At 55.7% G+C, this 20,815-nt stretch overlaps 1 protein-coding gene across 3 annotated transcripts in view; it reads right to left on the bottom strand.

Annotated features, from left to right (window-relative positions):
• GRB7 (growth factor receptor bound protein 7) overlaps positions 1-20,815 on the bottom strand; it is a 47,970-nt gene that overhangs the window by 16,776 nt on the left and 10,379 nt on the right. For 2 of the 3 annotated variants that reach the window (XM_050935382.1, XM_050935380.1), the window contains exons 3-4: positions 1,533-1,731; positions 279-420 (exon numbers count right to left, since the gene is read on the bottom strand). In XM_050935382.1, the coding sequence (XP_050791339.1) occupies positions 279-420; positions 1,533-1,731 (341 nt within the window). Of the gene's footprint in view, positions 1-278; positions 421-1,532; positions 1,732-16,191; positions 16,260-20,815 lie in introns of those variants that run through there. The other variant, XM_050935383.1, reaches the window with a different exon arrangement.

Raw genomic sequence — 20,815 nt, 5'->3', positions numbered from 1 at the left:
GGGGCACTAGCACCATTAGTACTTGAGTAACATGACAGGGGAAATGACCCACCCAGAGTCAAACAGCAGGTCAGCGGCAGAGCTGGGAATAGGACCCAGGAGTCCTGATACCCAACCCCACTGCCCCAAGCACTAGACTCTGCCCCCTTCCAGAACCAGGGAGAGAACCCAGGTGTCCTGGCATGCAGACCCAATGATTCCCCATGTGTCCAACCACCACTGTGGCCAACACAGCAAACCCGTCCCAAGAGCTGCCGTGCCCTCCCAGGTGCACTTACGTGGGGGCCACTTTCACGCTGGGGGCCTTGCCCTGCCGAGGGGCTGCTGAGGATGGGTGACTTGGAGGGGCTGCAGAGCTCGGGGAAGGGGTTGGGGATGGACGGCAGTGACGAGGCTCGCGGCTCCTCCTCCTTCAACTTCCTGCCAGAAAGGAGAGGTTTGGGGTGAGGGCGTAGGCAGTGCAGGGGCCTGGCTGTCCACCCCCAGCCTGCCATCGCCCTGCCCTGCACAGCATGGTGTTTGGCCCAGTTAGAGGGTAAAGCAAGCCCATGGGAGCCACACAGACACCCCATGTAAGAGACACGTGAGCCATGCTGAGATCACGTGAGCCACACAACGCTCTGATGCAAACAACAGCACACAGGGCGGAGGATTGGGCCCAAAGTATCTAGTGCCTGAAGGCAAATGCGCGCCCAGACCCCTGCAGCCCCTCCCCAGAGACTGATGGCTGTGCCAACAAAAGCTGCCCCCCACCCCAGGCAGCAGCAGCAGGTCTGGTGATTTCAGTCTGCCCTTAAAGGGACTCCGAGCACTCCGCAGCCGGAGAGCAGGCCCAGGCGCTGATATCCAGAGGTGGGCAGGCAAGTTCATAATTAACCCTAAACCCCTTGGCTCTCCCTGGTGCTGTTCCTCCAGGCTCAAAGGCGGGGAAGGAACCTCCACAAACACCCATTTCCCCATCCCAGGGGCTGCAGCAGTACCGGATCCCAGTGAATAAGGGGGTTAATGGCACACAGGGGCTGGACATTGGCTTCTTGGGAAGTAAAGGTGTATGAGACGGTGGGGGGCCAGTGCCAGGGGGCTGGGAGATTCTGGTTTCTTTTCTGTTCATGTGGAGTGATTTGGTTGCCTTGTAACAAACACTCCCTCTTTGCAGGCTGCACCTCTGTCTCCTCCTGCTGGATCCCTCCCCTCCCTCCTGTGGGGGAGGGTTGGGGCAATAGCTTCCATTTTGCAGAGGAGGAAACTGAGGTATGAAGAGGGGAAGAGACTCACCCAAGGTCACACAGCTGCAGAGCTAGAACTAGAACCCAGGAGTCCTGACTCCCAGGCTTGTACTTTAACATGACCAACCTTCCAGGACCATGTGGCTGGGGAGCTAATGGCGGTGAGGGAATCACAGCTCCACAAGGGGACGGACACACTCGCTCTCCCCACCACCCGAGGGGGCAGGCCAGACACACTGCTGGGAAAATCATGGGACCCTGTTGTTGAGGAAAGGATGGAGTTTCCCACAATGCCCTGCTCCCAACCTGTTGACTTGGATGACCAGTGGCTGTGAGCGCTTCACGTCGCTGCCGGCCAGCAGCCCGGCCTTGTCCCGCTCGCCTGTGGGGAAGGCATGGCCATTGGGCAGGCTCCGGGCTCGGTCCTGCTCCAGGTGGTCCTGGTAGAGGTTGTCCAAGGTGGTGGGCAGGTCATTCCGCAGCGCTGCCAGGTCCATGGCATTATCTGCAGATCGAAGGAAGGAGACTGGGATGGTTACTCCTGCCTCTGCGACTTCTTTCCGGCCACCACGCCTTCCCCACCCACCATGCCAAGTGCCACGCTCAGCCACCGCCTGAGTCACGCTGGGACAGAGGCACCATGGCCGTTTGGGGAGGGGCCCCCCTGCTCCGCACAGAAGAGGGCTGGATGTACCTTCACTCACATTCTGTACTGGATCTCCTGCCACGGGGAGCTGCACTGAGGTGCACCCCACTCCTCCAGCCTGGGGCAAAGAGCGCAGCCAGGCAGCAGGAATGGGCCAAGCTGGGGAATGAGGCCTGAACGCCCATAGAAAGGTTGGGCACCTAGCAACACCAGGGAGAGGCGGCTGGCAGGGAGCACCTGGGCGCCAGCCAAACAGTGGGGGATTCCCTCTCTCTAACCTCCTAGCCACAGGTGACCATCTGTGACCCAGGTGCTGAATCAGCAGCAGCAGGCTGGGCAGCGATCACCCCATCCCCACGGTGCTTGCACCCCAAAGAGCCATGCTGACGCTTCATCAGCTCTGAAACCTGCAGCTTACGTTACCACCAGCTACTCTAGTCAGTGGGGTCCCTCTGGCTTGGCACTGGCGTGGCTAAGAGCAGAAAGCCCCATCTGAGGCAAAGCACAAACCTGCCAGAACCCCTCCCAGCCCTGGAGGGCCACCTGCTTGCCTCTGGAGTGTGCCCTGAACTGGGGCTGGATTCCTGTTAGCTCATCCCTACGGTGCGAAGAGGTGCAACCCCACTCCTGCTATCGCAACAGCCTCGGGCCACATCCAACAGCCCCCTTATTGAACTGGGTCAGATTACTCAGGTAGAAGCTGATGCCTGATGGTCCCAGAAGACGCCGGCTTGGCCAGAGGCCTGTGTTGAACCAAGATAGTGGGATTGGGTCTGGCAGGCACAGGCTGGAGAATCCAGTGGTAAGAGGCCCTGCTGAGCCACATGGGCAAGCTGGCTTGTTCAGGAACCTTCCACCGCCTTTGGTGCTGTCCCGGCAGGCTCGGTGAGTGCACCTGGGGCCTTGGCCAGGAATTTTAAGCAATCAGGCAGGTCTTCTGGGCACAGTTATCCCGATTGCACAAGTCAGTCGGCTAATTGCACATGGACTCCATGCACTCTCACTAAGTGTGCACCAGTCTCATGCATGTGTCACTCAGCTCATTGCACATATCGTTGCTGCCATCTCAGCCCATCAGCACCAAATTTGGTTTATCCTAAAGAAACATTTGCTGAGGCCGGGTATCATGCTCCCTGGCACCTCCAGAAACTGACCAGCATCCCTTCTGAGCATGAGCGGTTACCCTTCCGTCTAGCCTGCTCCATGCCAGCTTTCTCTGGCAGCCTGGCCAGCTCAGCTGTACCAGATTTTTACAGGTGCCAATCTCCCAGTCTGGGTGTCAGTCACTGACTCAGCCTGCAGGCTGCACCATGCTCAGCTCTCCAGTTACCTGCGTTTCGGCTACGCTGCTGGCACGAACCAGAGCCCATCTGGCTAAAGCCCAATGTGCCGGGCATCAGAAGGAAGAACTGCAAAGCCAGAATCAGAGGCTGGCATCTGGCCCCTTTGGCCACGATCCGGCAGCTGGCCTCCACGGCCCATTGTTTTCCCTTGATCCATAATGAAGGGATGAGCCAGCGTGTGGGCAGGTGACTCAGCACAGCCCCGCCCTTCTCACTACAGACCTCCTCCACACGCTTCCAGGCTGGTGGGATCTGGAGCCAGGTCGGAGGCAGCGTTAGTGTTTCCTCTGTACTGGGTCCCTTTCCACCTTGCCCAGAGGTTTGTGTTGGCGGCAGAAGTCAGGGCAGGCATTGCCCACACATTCTGCTGTGGAGTAGCTGCTACTGGGGCGGGCATGGCCCAGCCTACCAGCTCTGGACCAGGTGCCTCTGCCCAGGTTGACCCACAAACACAGAGGCAACCAGTGAGCTGCTCTGTTATATCCTTGGGGGCAACCAAATACACAACATGCTCCATCTAGTTGGTTGCTGAAGGAGCCAATGGTCGAACTGGCTGGCAGCCTGGACTGAGACGTCCAGATGATCCCCACTGGCCACTCCGGGGCTGCTGCCAGGACCCTCCTGCTGGCCCGACAACTCTCCGTTTTCCTAAGGTGCCCATCACCCTGGTGGCTGGGCTCCAAAGAGCCACGGATAGGTTAGAAAAGCAGCTTTCTGGATTTGTCTGTTGCCGTGATGTTGCGTCTGCCCCCTTCCGTCTGGCTCTGGGTGCTGTTGTGGGACGCGGGACTGAGCTGGAGAAGCTGTGATGGAGTCAGACAAGCTGGATTCTGAACTAGGCCTGGCCCCAGTGAGCACTGAGACGGGTGGGCCGGAGCGTGAAACAGACACTGGCTGGGTTGGATAATGAGGCCAGTCCTGTGGGCTCCGGGGCCAGATTCTGATCCCTGTTACTCCCCGGACTTCACAGGATTCATGCCAACCCAGCTGAGAGCAGGACGTGACCCGTTCAAGGCTCCCATGACACCGCTGCTCCTATCAGCTCAGCCACCTCCTCTTCCTTCCCTCACACCCCGGTCCCCCGTTTGCAGGCTGCGCCCCCAGCGAGAGGGGACTCCCTTTCCCGCCCCCAGCACTCCCTGGTGTCTCAGCACTGCCGACCGACCCGGGGATGCTTGAAATAATTCACAGGGCCCCCGTGCTGGAGGGATCGATCCAGAGGAAACAGGATCGCTGGCATCTTCTGTTGCTAATTACATACGTGACCTCTCCAGGCTCCCAGGGAAGGGGAAGCCAGACCATGGTGCCGGGGCGTAAAGGTGTTCTCGGCAGGAGCTAGTCTGCCCCACTCAGAGAGATGATAGGAGAGAGAATAGGGTGTTTGGTGGGTTTTCAAACTACCGATGGCTCTTGTGTGGCCTTTCATCACAACACCCCGTGCTGCAGGGCAGGGCTTTATCCCCAGTATACAGGTGGGGTACTGAGAAACAGTGGCCAAGTGACCCGTCCCGGGAGTCTGTAACAGAGCTGAGAATCGACCCCAGTGCTCAAGTCAGCGTCCTGTCTGCCAGAGCAGACGTGCCCTCTAGCTCTGCATGGGGACCGAAGGGCTCCAGGGCCACAGAGCCTGTCACCAGTATGGATCCCTGCTCTGGTGAGTGGTAGCCGGATGCTGTCACACAGCAGCCCAGGCCTGCTATGAGTCTGGGGGCCTGCACCACCTCAGTCGGCCCCATTGTCTCTCCAGGGCAGGCTGAGGCCTGTGGCTGGCAGGGTGGGTGTCTCGTGGAGAGGGAAGCTCGGCCTGCTGGTGCCAGGGCTGCGCCAGCCCAGTGGGGATCAGTAAGGGACTCCTAGGGCAGGGGCTGGCCACATATAAGCTGGCCCCTGGCCCCTGAGTTAAACCTTCTTGCACTGCGCTGGGGGGATGCTGTCTGCAAACTTGCTTTGCTCACACCCCGTTGCCGGGGGCACGGAAGGGAAGGCACAACAAGCCCAGCTCATTCAGGCTGTGTCCCCCTCGCCCCCAGTGTCACTACACAAACAGGTTTTGTGGGCCTGGGAGAACATCATTAAAATCACTGAAGTAGTAAAGTTGGCGGCGACTGCGGCTCCATGGGCATGATGGGGGCGGCAAGGGACACTTTCTCTGCCAAGCTGGCATCCTGCCCCCAGCAATGTTAGGCTCCCTGCCAACTGGTCGGAGCCCTCCCCACACCAGCATCTCCAGACACAGCAATGTTGTCCATCCAGCAAGAGGTCTGGGCCGGAAGGAGGAGGGAGCATCAGATGCGGGCAGGGGAAGGGGGCACCTGGATTCTCAGCTTGGCAAGTTGTTGCTGTTTCCTTCTCTCCCCCGCACTGCTCTGAGTCAAGCCACTCTGGCCCGAAGGGAAAGGGGCAGGGTTCCTTTAAGGCGGGCCCTGAGCTGTGATTCACCCTCACGGCTTCCTGCCTTTTATATCCCGCTCGAAAACATCCACCCACCCCAGAGAAACTGCAAAACAAAGCAGCGATCGCCAGGCAGATTGCGCAACAGGCACTGCCAGGCACCACCGAGACACTTGGCATGGGACCACAACTCACCCAGCCACGCTGGGCGTTTTCTCCCACTGCAGCCCCCTGGCATGGGTGGGCTTCCCCCCAGGGGGGGAGTGTAATGGGCAGTGGGTGGCAGATCCCAGGCCTTTGACTTGCCTTGGACAGAACAGGAGTGTTGGGGAGGGAATGGGACGGGAGGTGTGAAGGGAGGGAGTGACCAATCCCTCCCTTTGCTGTCAGGTTTCAAAGGAGCCATCATGTCAGAGCATGGTGCACTAGGGATGGCTGCAGGGCTGCACCTTGATCCCTAGGGAACCTACAGGAAATGGGGTGCAGTGCTCCCTCTGCAGGGGCTGGGGGACTGGGAACCACCGAGAGGAGTCCCCCATTCATCTAATACCCTCCAAGCAGTGTCAGTCCCTGGTGCCGGACTGGGCCCAGCGATCCCATTCCAGTTGCTAGCCTGCATCCCAGTGGGAAGAGGGATCTGCCCCTGACTTTGCAGCAAGCTCACAGGTAGCAGGTGCCCTCCCCATGCCTGGCGCCTAAGCGTCCTGGGAGAAGAGTTTTTCCCTGGCAAGATCACCAGTAAATCCTGGCCAGGATTTCTGAACCCACCAGGAATGGAACCTGTCCAGAGAGGAAAGAATCGGCACACAGTGGATACGACTTGGCCTCATGCACAGGCTCAGCACAAGGGCTTGGGAGCCAGCTGTTTTTACAACTATTATGCTTGCTGCTGAGGTCCACGCTAAGCAGTATTACACTGGGTTTGTGCTTGGATGGGAGATTGTGCCGATCCTGTGGGATAAAGCGTGCTGGCGATCTGGAAAATGGCACTCTTCACACGCAGGTACAGGGTGACTCTCCAGGAAGCGAGGAAGGCATGGCCTTCCACTCTGAAAGTCCAGGGGCCTTCAATCTTAAATCAATTGGGCGCTTGTGAACATTTTCCCCATTATCCCCATCACATGGATGTGATGTAAATCTGAGGCCCTTGTAGTGATTAAATCCTGTTGTATCTTGTACTGGAATCCAGGTGTTCACATCGGTATCCTGGCAAAATTCCAGTCTAGGGTAACTGCGTTCTGCTGACCTACATTCCACCCCAGAGATTTAACGGGGTGCAAAATTCTTCTTCATGTTCTGACTGCACCTGTTATATAGTATGGCTGTGAGCTGTTACAAACAGCTGTGACCTTCTACTCCAAAGGTGGCTGCATTTGGGGAAAAGAGGACATGATTCCCAATCACAATCAATCTGCTAAACTCGGGATCCTTTAGTAGGCAACAAATTCTATGGTTTTAAATTAATTTATCTTAAAACCTTCCCAAGGCAGAGCAATGGGTTTACCTCCAATATTTATGTGCTGCTTAGACCCCTCTGCACGGGAGTGGATTCCCCCTGGAACCACCAGGAAGGTACCAGCCTGAGTGTGCTTGGAGATCTTTGCATAGCACATGTGTGGTACATGCAGTGCAGGTAGGACACTGCTTCACACAGCCTAATGGAGCTGATCATCTCTTCCCCCTACCCTGCAGCCCATATGCCTCCCTGCTTCTGGCTAAACCAGTTCTGCAGCTGGACCTCCCCAGCATGATGAGCTGCTGGCCCTTCTCTGCGACTGCTCACCCCCTTGGTATCTGGGACATCCAGCTGGCCGGGACGTTCAGACACCAGGTTGCAACGAGGGCGCTGTGTGGTCCTGAGCCTTTGTCAAGGAGGAGAACCCTGCTACACAAGGCCATACTGCTTCATGTGGCACAGGACTAAGGGGTGAATGAGAGAAATCAAAGGGACTATCAATCCAGAAGTCCATCTGGCTCAGCATCATCCCCCTAATCTGGAGTGCCGGGTGAGCCCACTGTCTCCATCCAGTCTGCTATCCCCTGTTCCCTGCTGCACAGGATCAGAGCAATGGGCCCATCTAGCCCTGCATCACGCCTGATCTGTCACAGCCAGGCAGACCAGTGGGCCCAGCTGGTCGAGTAACTTGCCTCAGATGGTGACTAAAGCTGGATGAGTCAGAGGAAGGTGCAGTTTTCCTTCCACCCACATGCAGCACGCCAAAATCTGCAATACTGTCCCAGGAGGGAAGGTTCCTTCCTGACCCCTGTAGTTAGCCATCGCTTTGTGCCCTGCAGCATGAGGATCGATATCTCTCGGGATTGTATCCTAGTAGGTGCCAGGCTTATTCAGATAGCGCCTCATGCCGCATGGATGCAGGTGAAAATGAACAGCCACTGGCTCAGACTGAGGAGGGAGACGCCCAAGCCCAGCCATTTGCTCCGGCTGGAACAAATCCTGTAGCAGCCACGGCAATAAACCTGATGAGGGATGTAATCCAATTGGCTCGATTCCTTGGCTTCAGTTTAAGAACCCTTTTCTACACTCGAGTGCGTTTCTGGGAAGTCCCAAGGTCGCAAAAAAGCAACTTCAGTTTGATGAGGAACAGTAGGCACTTGTAAACAGTGATGCCAGCTCTCCTCTGCAGGGACTGCAGGTTCCCTGTGCTGACCTGGCCAGCCCTGAATTGTGCCCCTGCTTCAAGGCTTCTATGGGACTTTGCCGGGGTAGAGGACCAGTAGAATGCAGATAATCTCCGGCCATTCCCCACCCTTCATGGCTCCTGCACCCAGTGGCCCCCGTAGCTAGGGCAATGAGGGATCTGGGCTTTGCCTGTTTATGCTGGTTTTGAATGTGGCTGAGGTTCATGGCAGGCACCTGGAATCTACTATCTGCCTGACTGTGGCACTGGGGGGATCTGGGAAAAGGAAGAAATCCTAGACCCAGGCTAGAGTCACATGGGGGCATGTTTAGAAGATTAAGGGGCTGCGTGGAGACGCATCTGTGTGTGGAACTCAGCCCAGCACGGCTGCTGCTTCATAAACCTCCCCGCTAGCACATACCGTACTGCAGCGCCAGAGAAAAGTATGAGCTGGATTAGAACAGAACCCACGACGGGCCGGGAGGCAGACAGAGCCCTGGGGTTAAAGTCCTCTGAAGAGCCAGAGGCTGCAATCGCAGCAGAATTTCCACAGAGGGAAAAACATTCTCCCCATAGACGCATCTACAGGTCTGGATCCAGCATACATATACGCTTGGAGCAGGAGACTGGTTAGGATGACAGATGTCCCGATTTTATAGGGACAGTCCTGATTTTTGGGTCTTTTTCTTATATAGGCTCCTATTAACACCCCCCCCACACACACACACACACATCCTGATTTTTCACATTTGCTGTCTGGTCAACCTAACACTAGCGGTCAGGACTCTTGGGTTCTAGACAGGCCTCTGCCTCTGGCGCATTGGGTGAGTCCCCTCCCTTCTCTGTAACTCATTTTCCCCAGCTGTAAAACGCAGGTGAAGATACTGACCTTGGATTGTTGAGCAACATAATTTTCAGGGATGAAACTGCTATAGAAGTGCAAAGCAAGATAGCTACGTTTCTCTGATGTCATATCACACATAGCATCATGCATGAAACACCACACAGCATTTAAACTCTTACACGCCCGAAATACCTGATACATTACCTGGATTACACTTTACAGATATGATTTTCAAAACAGCTTAAGTGATTTAGAAGCACAAGCCTTATTGACCTGCAACCCCATTTGTCTATGAGCCCCTGGGTGCTGCAGTCACAGGTACTTTCAAGATGTTTATAATAAAAATGTTATGTGAGTGGGAGCCAATCATGTAAACTGTTCCAGTTTTATTCGTTGTTTACACAAACTTCTAAGGGATTTGCACAAGTTTACAGGAAATGTTGGAGTCTAACGTTTGAATGTTGATTACACTGCTAATGCAGCAGCTACCAGCAGCCATACAACCCACTAGAGCGTAGTGTCATATGAGACTGAAGTCCTGCTGAGGGCTAAAACAATGACCCCAAAGCTGAGGAATGACCGTATGTTTACACTGCACTGTGAATCCAGGTGTGTGGACTTGGTAATTCCAAGCCCGCACTTGAGCGTTCACTCTGCATTTTAAACCTGGGTTTACAATTGCTGGACCTGGGACTCACAGCCACGCTGAGGCGTCCACACTGCACAATGACAGGGCAGGGACCCAAATCGCGGTGGTGATGACCCATCCCCCTAGCAGGGTCTGAGGACCTGGGTGCTGAGCTGTGAGACTAATTTGTGCGTGCACAGAAAGGGGGATTGGGCTCAGATCAGTGCACTAGAGACATAGCAAACGCTATAGGGAGGAAGGGTGATGTAGCGGTTAAAGAGCTGGAGAATTGGGTTCAGTGCCCTGTCTCTGCCACAGACTTCCTGTGTGACCATGGGCAAGCCACTTAGGACCAGATTCCTAAGGTATTTAGGTACCTAAAGATGCAGGGAGGCTCCCCAGCGGGTGACTAAATACCTTTAACCATGTGGCCTTTAGTTTCTTTGCATCTCAGTTTCTTGTGCGTAAACGGGAGCAATAGACCTGCCCTGCCTCACACGGGGTGCGAGGGGGAATGCAGTATTGATTGCACTGATGCTCCAGTACCTCCACAATGGACACCCTGTAGCTAGGCAGAAAAACTGCTCGTGTCCAGCGGCGTGTCTGCTACAGTTTTATACAGGAGTGTAGAAAAGGTTTAATCCTTTAAGAACCTGGTGGCTGGTTGCGAGAACCCCCAGGATCCTTCCTAGCTAACATATTTTCTAAAATATGAGCCATCTTCCTAATCTAAACATGGCCCAAATGGAAATACCAAGAATGCACCCGCCCAGTACGTACAGCCCAGGAACAAATTACTACTTATAACGAGCACCAAGCCCCCAAAAGCCTCAAGATCAATAGCCTGTCATCATTGGTCTCCAGCAATTTACAGCCTTGCCGTCTCCCGGTAACTCTGGCTCTTCATTCCTCTGCCCATCTCTTGTTTTGACATGAGCACCTGCACAAGGACTTTTGGTAACACTTTGCTGCCTCAGCCAATGTTCTCTGTCACCTCTCAGATCCTGATCCTGCTTTTATCCTTTACACAGTGCCGGATCTGGTCCCTTCTAAGTGCTAGAGCAACCATTGTACCAACTTGCATCCGACGAAGTGGGCATTCACCCACAAAAGCTCATGCTCCAATATGTCTGTTAGTCTATAAGGTGCCACAGGACTCTTGGCTGCATCGTACCAATGTATTGCATGGAAACACGGGAATACAAGTTCTTTCACACTGGTATAAATAGGCATAACTCCACTGACCAACAGAGCTAGGCCAGCATCAATCTGCAGTGAGAGAGGAGAATGAGGTCCCACTGATCACAGAGGTCCAACCCTGCACAATAATGCTCCTCTCTGACCCATACAGTCCAACAGGGGACATTTCCTTCCTGGCCTCCAGTTGGGTGAAGGGTTTGTAACCTGAAGCATGACAGTGTCCTGGTGGCCTGGGACTTCTTACCATGAAATAAATTCCTGTGCTTTGAGGTTGTGCTGAGCCACCAAGCCAAACGAAACCAGCGAAGGGCTGAAATTAACCAGCTGGTCTGGGTAGGTTCTTTGGTTACAGGTTCAAAGAGGGTAGGCTGGGGGTCTGTGGTTCCAGCACTCTGAAGACACCATAAGCCCTGCTGTGCATGCAGAGCAGAATGCAGCCACTTACACTGTGTCTACGCTCCAGAGACTATATCAGCATAGCTCTGTTGGCTTTGCTATGGTGGCATAACCCCATAGCGTAGACACCATCTACACCGGCAGAAGGGGTCTTCCGTCGGTGGAGGAACATCACCTCCCAGAACAATTCTAGCTACATCAACGGAAACATTCTTCTTCCCACATAGCAGTTTCTACCCTGGAGATTAAGGTGGCCTAGCTGTGTTGGTCAGGGGGTTGCTAGGGGCTGACCCAAGTTTTAAGTGTAGACTATTTAATTCCCTTTTAATGTGGATGCAGATTCTTAGGGTCTGCCTGCCGAGTCCCAGGCCCGATTCCTTCCACCCCTCACCCAGGGGACCTGCCGAAAAGCGTTACTTTACGTGATGCTCATAGAGGCACTGGGGGTGGGTGCAGGGGTGTCACTCTCCAACCTGGCAAAACAGGGTTGAAGGTAATTGAATGCGTTCTGGTGAAAGGAGACAGGCGCCGAACTAGGGGAGACACCACTAGAAGCACTCTGTAAAGAGCATAGATAGATAGGCAAATGCGGTGGGTGAGGTAATATCTCTTGCCTCTCTAACATCCTGGGACCAGCATGGCTACAACGAGACTGCAAACGGATAGACAGGTGGATACTCGGAGACATCAGTGCTTCCAGAACCTCAACTGCACCTCGGAAAGCCAGGTACCAGAATACTCCATCGAAAAGTCTGTTTCTCTGACCTCCAAGCACCTCTACAAAGGGCAGCTGAGAGGCCCAGGCATGAAGTGTAGCAGGAAATTGGGCCACTTGTCGCCCATTCCTAAATTTGCAAACTATTCTGCTCTCTGCCTGGGAGCCAACTCCTGGAAAACAACTTCCTGCCTAAAGGCAAAGCCACTGGCTAGGATGCAAAACACACACCCACACCCTCCCCCCGCCACACACAGAGGTGGATAAATAAAAAGAGACCCATACAGACACACACCCACACACAGACACATGTGCACACACAGACGGACCACACACATACACAGACCAACCACAATGCACACACCTGCACGCACACACAGACAGACCACACGCACACACCTGCACGCACACGCACCCCTCTCTAAAAAAAACAACCCTGATGAAATCTGCAGACGGCCAACAACAGCACGTCCTGGAGAAAGCAGTCCCATTTCAAGTTTAATTTGTTCAACAGGCCGAGGCGAGAGGCTCATTGATCTCGGGGTTTAATCATTCATTTCTTATTTACAGTCCCCAGGGAGGAGGGCACATTTGTCTCCCCACAGCCCTTCTCCGGTTGCTGCCTGCCCGGTAGGGCAGGAAGCTCAGAGTCCATTGTCTGTCTCTGGTCAAGGTCCCAGGCCCATGCTTTGTCAGGAGCAACTTCCTAAGATGTCTGTGCTTGAAAGTTCATGTGTGCCGCTGGAGGGGGGAGCAATTTGAAGCCGCTCACTTTCCATTGAGTGCAGCCACCTCTAGGGTGAAACACGGCAGCTGTTTTAACAGTCGCCGCAATGCTACAGTGACGATTGCCGCATCCAGTTGAAACGTGAAGGAGAATTTAAGGAGGCAGAGCTGGAATTTGGCTAGAATGCAGGCCTATAATGCGAAGCATGAGAGAAATGATATGGCCACAAGTGGCTGGGACCTCAGTTCTACATCTCCCCTGAAACAGAGCTAGCGCATTACGATTTGCACTTATCATCACAAATCTTCAGATTCATGAATTCTGTGAATCCCAAGCTGTCAGCAAACAAGAGGAGAGACAGGAGCCACAAAAATGGATAGAGACAACTGATCGAAATAGTTTGAGAAGACGGCCCTTGAGTCAGCATCCTTCCCAGACCTTGCTGCAATGGGCAAGTGCAGATTATAGAGCGGCATCCCGGCGTGGAAACAGCTCATCCTTGACAAAACGACAAGCTAGAAAGACTGTGACGGATCAGAGCTCTACAAATGGAGAATCTGACTGGACGGCTCAGAGTGGGGAAATGCACTGGTATATGGGAATCAAATGACCAAAGCACAAAGGCACGTCCTTAATCTCACAGAGAAACACTGTCTGATGCTCCAAGCAACCTGGATGCCATGCCTGAAACTCAGCCCATTATTTCAACCACCTCCTGCAAGACGCTGCCCCTGGGACCTCACAGATCTGTGTGATCTCCTGCCACCAGGGAGCCTGCACAAAAGGCAATGAACAGCTGTGCTCCCAGGGCAAATAGGGGCTCCAAGATTGAGATGGCTAAGAGCACAGAACTGGACAGGTGGGAAGCCCCCAACCAACCACCTGACAACATCCTGGGTTCTAGAGTATGGTGCCTTTCATGGGCGGGTTCTTTGACTTTCTAAGTTTCTAATCAAAACAAAGAATCTCTCACGATAGTACAGGCTCTAGAACCTCAAACTTTTTGTGTTTTCAAACTGAGAACAATTTAGAACTTCCTGGGTTCTACAATGGAGCCCGCCTTAAACCTCGGCAGATTCTGGATTTTAGAACCCTTAAGAACTTTGTTTTGGACTGTAAATGCTTTGGGGCAGGTACAACAGGCCGAATTCTCAGCTTGTCTAAATCAGCAGAGCGCAATGGATGCAGGCCAGTTTACACTGGCTGACGCTCTGGCCCCATGACTTGGAGCGCTTTGTGCACTGCTGGTACTTATCAAAACACAGATACTATCAATAACTTCACGGTCTTAAGGAGCTAGGTCCTTTTAGAACCTCCCAGGCGCTTGGATTTTGAACCTTTTAAAATCCAACCATGTCCATGAAAGCTGTTTAAAGTTTAAACACGACTAGAGCATCTGCCCAGCCTGCCCGTACGGGCCTTAGTGACGGTTGACAAAGCACCAGCAACAACCAGCCAGAGCGCAGCATTTCTTGGCTCACGGACACGCTGCTTCTTTCATCCCTGGCCTGAATGCCCCACTGCTCTGCAGCCTGCTGGTGAGCTCAGGACAGCCGTGCCTGGCTGAGCTGATGGGCTGCGGGTGGGGAAGATGGGTGCCCCGGAGCTTAATTCATTGGATTTTCTGTCCCTGCCACCCGCTGAGAGACCATCCAGCACTGACAGGCCCCCCAGCAAACACAAACCAAGGGCTTTAATCAGTAACTTACGCCCTCACCTGCCACTCCCCTTGAGCTCAGCCATTAAAGCATCTCGTAGAAAGACTGTCTGCCTGCATTCCATGTGCAAGCAACTTCCAAAGGGTGCCAGGCCATATGGGTCAGCCGGGGTCGGTGTGATTTCAACCACAGGACTGAAGGCATTGGCTGGGAGAGGCTGGGAAGTCTCCCCACCTCAGCAGGAGCAGAACTCTTCTCCTGGTAGCTGCGTGGATAGCCAGACTCCAGTTAACAGACCTCGGGGGGGCACAGACATGTACGTAGGCTCCTGCCAGCCCTGAGCAGTCCCTGAGTGGGTGGGCAGCACTCAAAGGGTTAGTGGGAGGGAAAGGGACGATTGGCTTTGGGAACAAAGCCCTGCCGGGCTGCAGGAAGGATGCGGGCCCTTTGTTGACATCCTTGGACACAGGCTCAGCAGCAGAGGAAATGACCCGAGGGAAGAGGCCAAAGCACATTTGCCCCAGCAGGGCTCAGTCAGGGACCTTCCTGGGTCCCAAGCGGACTGGCTTGGCCGGCCCCCATTGGCTACACTGGAGCGGGTTTGCATTTGTGCCACGTCTTGCTCGTCCGTTGCCCTGGCTCTGAGCAGGGCGACGAGAGACCCAGCTCGGGGCAGGAGTAAAGGAGGGCTCCCCTCGTCCCCCGGCTTCCGTGCCCTTCCTCTTTGCAAGCTCAAAATCTGGCCCGCAGAAAGGTCCTCCAACCATCGCTGTTCTCATCGGTAACCTGGCCCTGCTGGGATATTCCTGGGGAGAAGCAGCTCCTGCTAGAAGCCTCCTCCCATCTTACTCTATTGTATTTCCTAGTCGGGCCTAACTAGATCCTTACCCCCTGCCCATCACCATGGCATCAGGTCACCGCTCGCGAGCGTCAGATTGCTCAGTACCAATGGTGCCTGTTTGTCCTGGGTGCCCCTGACGCGGCCTGCCCATCGCCTGCCCCTGCAGGTACTTTGCAGCATCCTGGGGCAAGCTCCACATCGTGGAGGTGCCAGATCCACGCGTAACCCAGGCAGCTGGAGACGATTGATGGAGCACAAAGGCAGAGGCCAGGGGGGGCCCCTCAGCCGCTGAGATAATAAACCCAGCACATAGTCAGGTGCTGGACTCTGGGCTTCCGAGTTCGCTCCCGAGACTCACGCTCAGCCCCCTGGCCCCGCAGGGAAGACTTTGTTCCCTAGGTGAGGTGAGGCCCTGGCTTCGTCAGGGTCTGCCTTGCAGTTGCTGCAGCCAGAAGCAGGTGCTCCCCGGGAACCCCTCCCTGTGGCTACTCCCTTTCTGATGGCAGACAGGGATCCCGTTCCCATCTATCACCCACCTCTGCAGACACCCCAGGAGCAAGGCACCGCACGGGCCCCATCTCTCCTGCCCTGAGGGCGTCCCCTCTGCCCGGTTCCTGTCTCTCTTGGCTTTCGCTTGGCTGGGCCGGAACGGCAGGAGCAGGTGGGAAAAGCGGGGTGGGGGAGAGAAACGAAGGGAAGGAAGGTAGGAACGGAGGGAGGAAGAAGGCGAGGAAGGGGAGGATGGAACAAAGAACCGACGAAGCGAGAGAAGAGCTATGGCGGAAGAGAGAGCGCGTTAGTCTGAAACTAGGGATATTGCCCCTGAGTCCTGCCAGCTGGAGGAGCATTGGCCCATACACCTGCCCTCGCACCCGCGTTACGAACCGTGCCCCGTGTCCCAGATTAGTGTGTGTGGGGGAACAAACCAGCCGCCTACCTGGCCCCAGCGGTGGGGAGACGCTTCGTCTCTGCTGGCTTGACGGAAAAACTGGGGATTCCTGTTTCGCTCTAATCCTTTATCTACCTGCCTCGCTGGCGGCTGGCAGCACACGCCCCCTGCTTGACATCACGCCGGGGAGAGACAAAACAGCTTCACCGGCCTGGCAGGATCAACAAAAGGCCCCATGGCAGGTGCAGGGCCCCTGTGCGGCTGCCTGCTTTGCTATTAACTTTGTAACTATGTAGCTTTGTTGATAACCCGCCCTCCCCCCGTGCACACACCCACGCTCGACCCCTTCTCCTTAGCTGAGCCTCTAGGATTCAGCATAGCCAGGAACCGGGAGATGCCAACTATCCCCAGGCTCCCGCTGTTTGCATCAGGCTTTGCCACAATCTTATGGGACCAGGAGGGAGACAGGGCCATGGGTTCACTCAGCCCGTGAGGCCTTGAAAGAGCCTGTGATCACCACAGCCCCGGAGAGGGAGGCTGACCTAGTGGCTAAGGCACCGGGCGAGGAGCCAGGGGAGCTGGGTTCGCTCTGCGTGACCTTGGGCCGGTCTCCCCCTCTCCCCCGTCACAGGCTCAATTCTTCAGGGCTTTCTTAGCTGGCTGTGTGTGCCCCTATGGGAACAGACCGCTCTGTGGCAGGCCTTGCCCTCCGGGGGTGCCACCCCGTCTCTCGACCCTTTGCGGGTATTTCAGGGGCCGCACGCTGCCCTGAGCAGCCGGGGTTGGGTGGGAGGAAGGGAAGCAGTGTCCCCTGGAGGCCAATTGCTCCGAACTGCTGCCATGTTTGCTCTTCCTCCTCCCCACCCGAAGTCTCCCCTTTTGGGGCCATTCACCCTGGCCAGGAAATGGGCCCTGTTCTGGATCCCACCCAGGGCAGGCTCTGCCCAGTCACTAAGGAAAATAAATCCAGGCTGTTCCCCCTCACCAAACACAGGCATTGGGGCTTCTACGTCCCAAAGGACGAGATGGGCCTGCAACCACCTCTGGGGCGCGTCAGGCTTCCGCATTGCACAGAATCGACCCAGCTCCGAGCCCCGTCCCCCTCACTGGCAGGAATGTTCCCTGGCACCTGCCAGGTGCCGACGGGCCTCTCCCACCAGACGAGACTCCTGCACCTCCTTCCCCTGCCCTGAATCAATGGGCTCATTGTGCTGGGGCAGGGTGCCCATGCCCTATGGCAGCTTGTGTGGTTAATGCCTCCCCCTCCCTGCCCGGCTGGCTGCATCTGAGAGCACTCCCTCCCTCCCACCCACCCTGGCGTTATGAACCCCGCCTGACTCATCGGCAGGTGTAAGGGGAGCTGGGAGAGGCACAGCCCATTGGTGGGGATGCGTCGAGGTGGGAAAGGGCTTTGTTCCCCATCCTAGGCCTTTCCCTGGCTTTATGGACCGACCCTCAAAGCAGCCCTGGATGTGGAAGCACCTGCCATGCCATGCTTTACCCCCAACCCCTCCAGCTCTGCAGCTTCCCTGGGAGGTCTGTGTCCCTGAGTCCCCCATTCCCCCCAGTCAGGCGAATGTCTTTCCATGCCACCCTTCCCCAACGCAGCGCCCCGACCCCAGGGGCGTGTGCCACCCGCCAGGACTTGAGATGCCAGGCACCTGCCCAGGCCTGGAGCAGCAGCTGCTTGCAAGGGGCAGTTCCAGCTGTTGGGATTCCAAAGTGGTCGGCAAATCTGGAGTCTCCTGTGTCCAAGGGCGCTTGGGGGGTGACGAGGAAGGACGCTGCTTCTTGCAATGTCGAAGAAGGCCAAGCCTAGCGTGGACAGATGCTCTGCAATATTCCCTCACGTGGTTGGCTGATGCCCCTCAATGCCAACCCGCAGCCCCCTGGTTGTTCCAGCCCTGGCCTGCCCCCCATAACAACTCTGCCTGCCCCTCAATCTCGACCCACAGCCCTCCTGCCATTCTGTTGTGTCCAGTACCCACTGTGCTCCATTCTCTTGGTCTCATCTGTCTCTTCCCCTGTCCGGGACTCTCCATGCCTCTTTGAACTCGCGGGCGGGTGCCAGGCGGGGCCGGCAGCCCATGTTACTCAGCACTCTCATTATGGATTTCATAACTCGCAGAGGGCCATCACTGCCTGGCCCCTGGCCAAGAGCAACATATGTCTGACCTGCACTGTTCAGGGCTCACCGGGGAGATGGGCAGAATGAGAGCAGCCGTGCCGTGCCCAGGCCCAGCTGCTAGGACCTAGCATGGTCCAGGGTGTTTATTACCCTGCCTCGGTACGGAGGGAGGGCTGGGAGGTGCCTGCCAGCCAGCCCAGATGTTAGTCAGGCACAGCTGGAAGATGAATTTGAACAGTCACAGAACAGAGCTGCCCCTAAGCGCAGGCTCCAACTTGTTAGCAATGGGGGAAATCTCAGGGGAGGTGAAAGGGCTGCCCTGTGTGTCGGGCCTCTGTACCCTCTCCAGGGGTGTCCCTCTCCATACACAGCCCCCTTCCGGGGTCCGGGCTGATCCCTCTGCTCCTGCTACATGTGCCCAGCAAAGGGGCTGGGAGTCACCGCGGCGCTGGGCTTGGTCCTGCTGAGCTTATCTGCCCATCCGTGGCACAGGGACTTGTGCTTGGGTGTATGCACAGTGTGCACTTGTGCACTGCGTAGGTGCATGGCGCAGCTTTGCACACGATGGCTGTGCATAGTGCAGCTATGTGCACAGTGATTGTGCATAGCACATGTTTGTGTGCAGGGTCAGGTATCGGGGCCTACTGCAGAGACCGACTCAGACGATTTAACCAGGGGAGCTGGTCTATAAGCTGCCTGATTGGTGGGGAGAGTCAGCGAACTGCTCTTAAGCCAGCAGCAGACACAGGTCACTGCTTGCTTCGCCTGCTGGAATAATTTATTCACAGCTGTGATAGTGCCTGCAGCCCTGCTCCTGCCTTCGATCCAGCCTTGCCTTACTCAGGCTAACCCAGTCCTAACCGTTGGCTCTGAGTGCTGACTTCTGCTCTAACCACTGGGCGTGACTGCCACGTCCTCAGTGGTGGGTGTGCATAGTCCATGTCTGAGTTCAGGGTTGGCTGCGTATTGCAGGTTTATACATAACAGCGGTCAGACCAATGGTCCATCCAGCCCAGTATCCTGTCTCTGACAGCAGACAATGCCCGGTGCCCCAGAAGGAAAGAACAGAACAGGGAATCATCAAGAGATCCATCCCCTGTCGCCCATTCCCAGCTTCTGGCAAACAGAGGCTAGGAACACCTGATGGACTTATCCTGCCTGAACTTCTCTAGTTCTTTTCTGAGCCGTGCTATAGTCTTGTGCAGGATGACTGTGCAGAGTGCAGGTCTGAGTATGCGTGGTGTACACGGGTGCATTGTGGGCATACATAATATTGGCTTGCATGCAGACGGCCTGTTTGTGCCCACACATGCTCCTGCCCGGGGGCCTTTGCTGCTGCAGTGGCGCCCCCTCCAGGTAGCTGGTGCTCTTAACAGAGAGATTTTGTGTGTGTGCCCAGCCAGCAGCAGCAGCAGAGTCGTAAATCCTGACAAAATGCTGGGACAGCATTTTCCACCAGACTCTTGTGCAACGTGCAGAGATTAACGTTCAAAATTTAAAACACAATCAGTGCCCCCCCCCCACGCTGTCCTCTCTCAACCCCGGCCATGGAAGAAACAACTGTGACGGATGGGGAGACGTCAGAGCTAAAAAAGACCCCCACCCACTCACCCAGGGCTCTGCAGGACACATTTCCCACTTCTCCTTCTGCAGCTGGAGGAGAGGGCTTGGGTGGGGACAGGGAATGCTGTTGAAGCAGCCATCGTCCTTCATTGGGGAAGGCGGTCCCATCTCCTGCGTGTCCATTGCCCAACACCTGGCCCCAGCTCTGCGGGCTTGGCCCGTCGGGGTGTTCAGGCTGTCCCAAGTGCTGATCCTGGCTTTGCCCCCCTCAATCTTGCCTCAGGCAAGTCACTTTTCTGCTCTGTGCCTCAGTTTCCCCTGCACTGGGGTCAGGACAGCAACATGGGGACAGGGACTCAGGCTTTGTCTGTTAATTCTGTGCAATGCCTGGACAATCCATGACAATGCAGAAGTCAGTGCCTCAGTTTCCCCTCCCACCACGTGTCTGCCTGGTCTGTTCAGACCATCAGCAGTTTGGGACAGGGACTGTCTCGCCCTAGGCATCTCTGCAGTGCCTGGCTATGCAGCTGGGTACTCTGCGTTCTGCTGCAACATGAATAATAAGCAATAATCCAGAGCACACCGAGCTGGCCAGATCCTTTGACAAAACGCTCCACAAATCGTGGCACTCAATGGATACAGAGCTGGACTCTAGCAGCCGGATTTCCTGGCAGGAACCCAACCCGGAGTCCTGTCCTCCCAGCCATGCTGACTCCAAACACTGCTCCATCCCGCCTGGTACTGCTGCTCCCGCAGCACCATGAGGCCTGTCACCCTGCTCCTGCAGAGGCCTGAGCCTGGAGAGGAGGGGGGAGTTGCCCATATTGCACTGGGGCAGTTGCTCAGTGCTGCCCTTTTGAGTGTGGGGAGTAGGTCAGGATTCCTCGCTGGTCCCTGTGCAGATGGATTCATGCTGACGCCCCTTTCTGATGGAACATCCCTTCCAAGGAAGCCCTTGTCCAGAGCAGTGGGGACAGCATA

The sequence above is a fragment of the Gopherus flavomarginatus genome, chromosome 25 (assembly GCF_025201925.1).
Source record: "Gopherus flavomarginatus isolate rGopFla2 chromosome 25, rGopFla2.mat.asm, whole genome shotgun sequence".
Lineage (NCBI taxonomy): Eukaryota > Metazoa > Chordata > Testudines > Testudinidae > Gopherus > Gopherus flavomarginatus.
The sequence above is the reverse complement of the archived record's forward strand: the minus strand, read 5'-3'. Positions and strand labels throughout refer to the sequence as shown.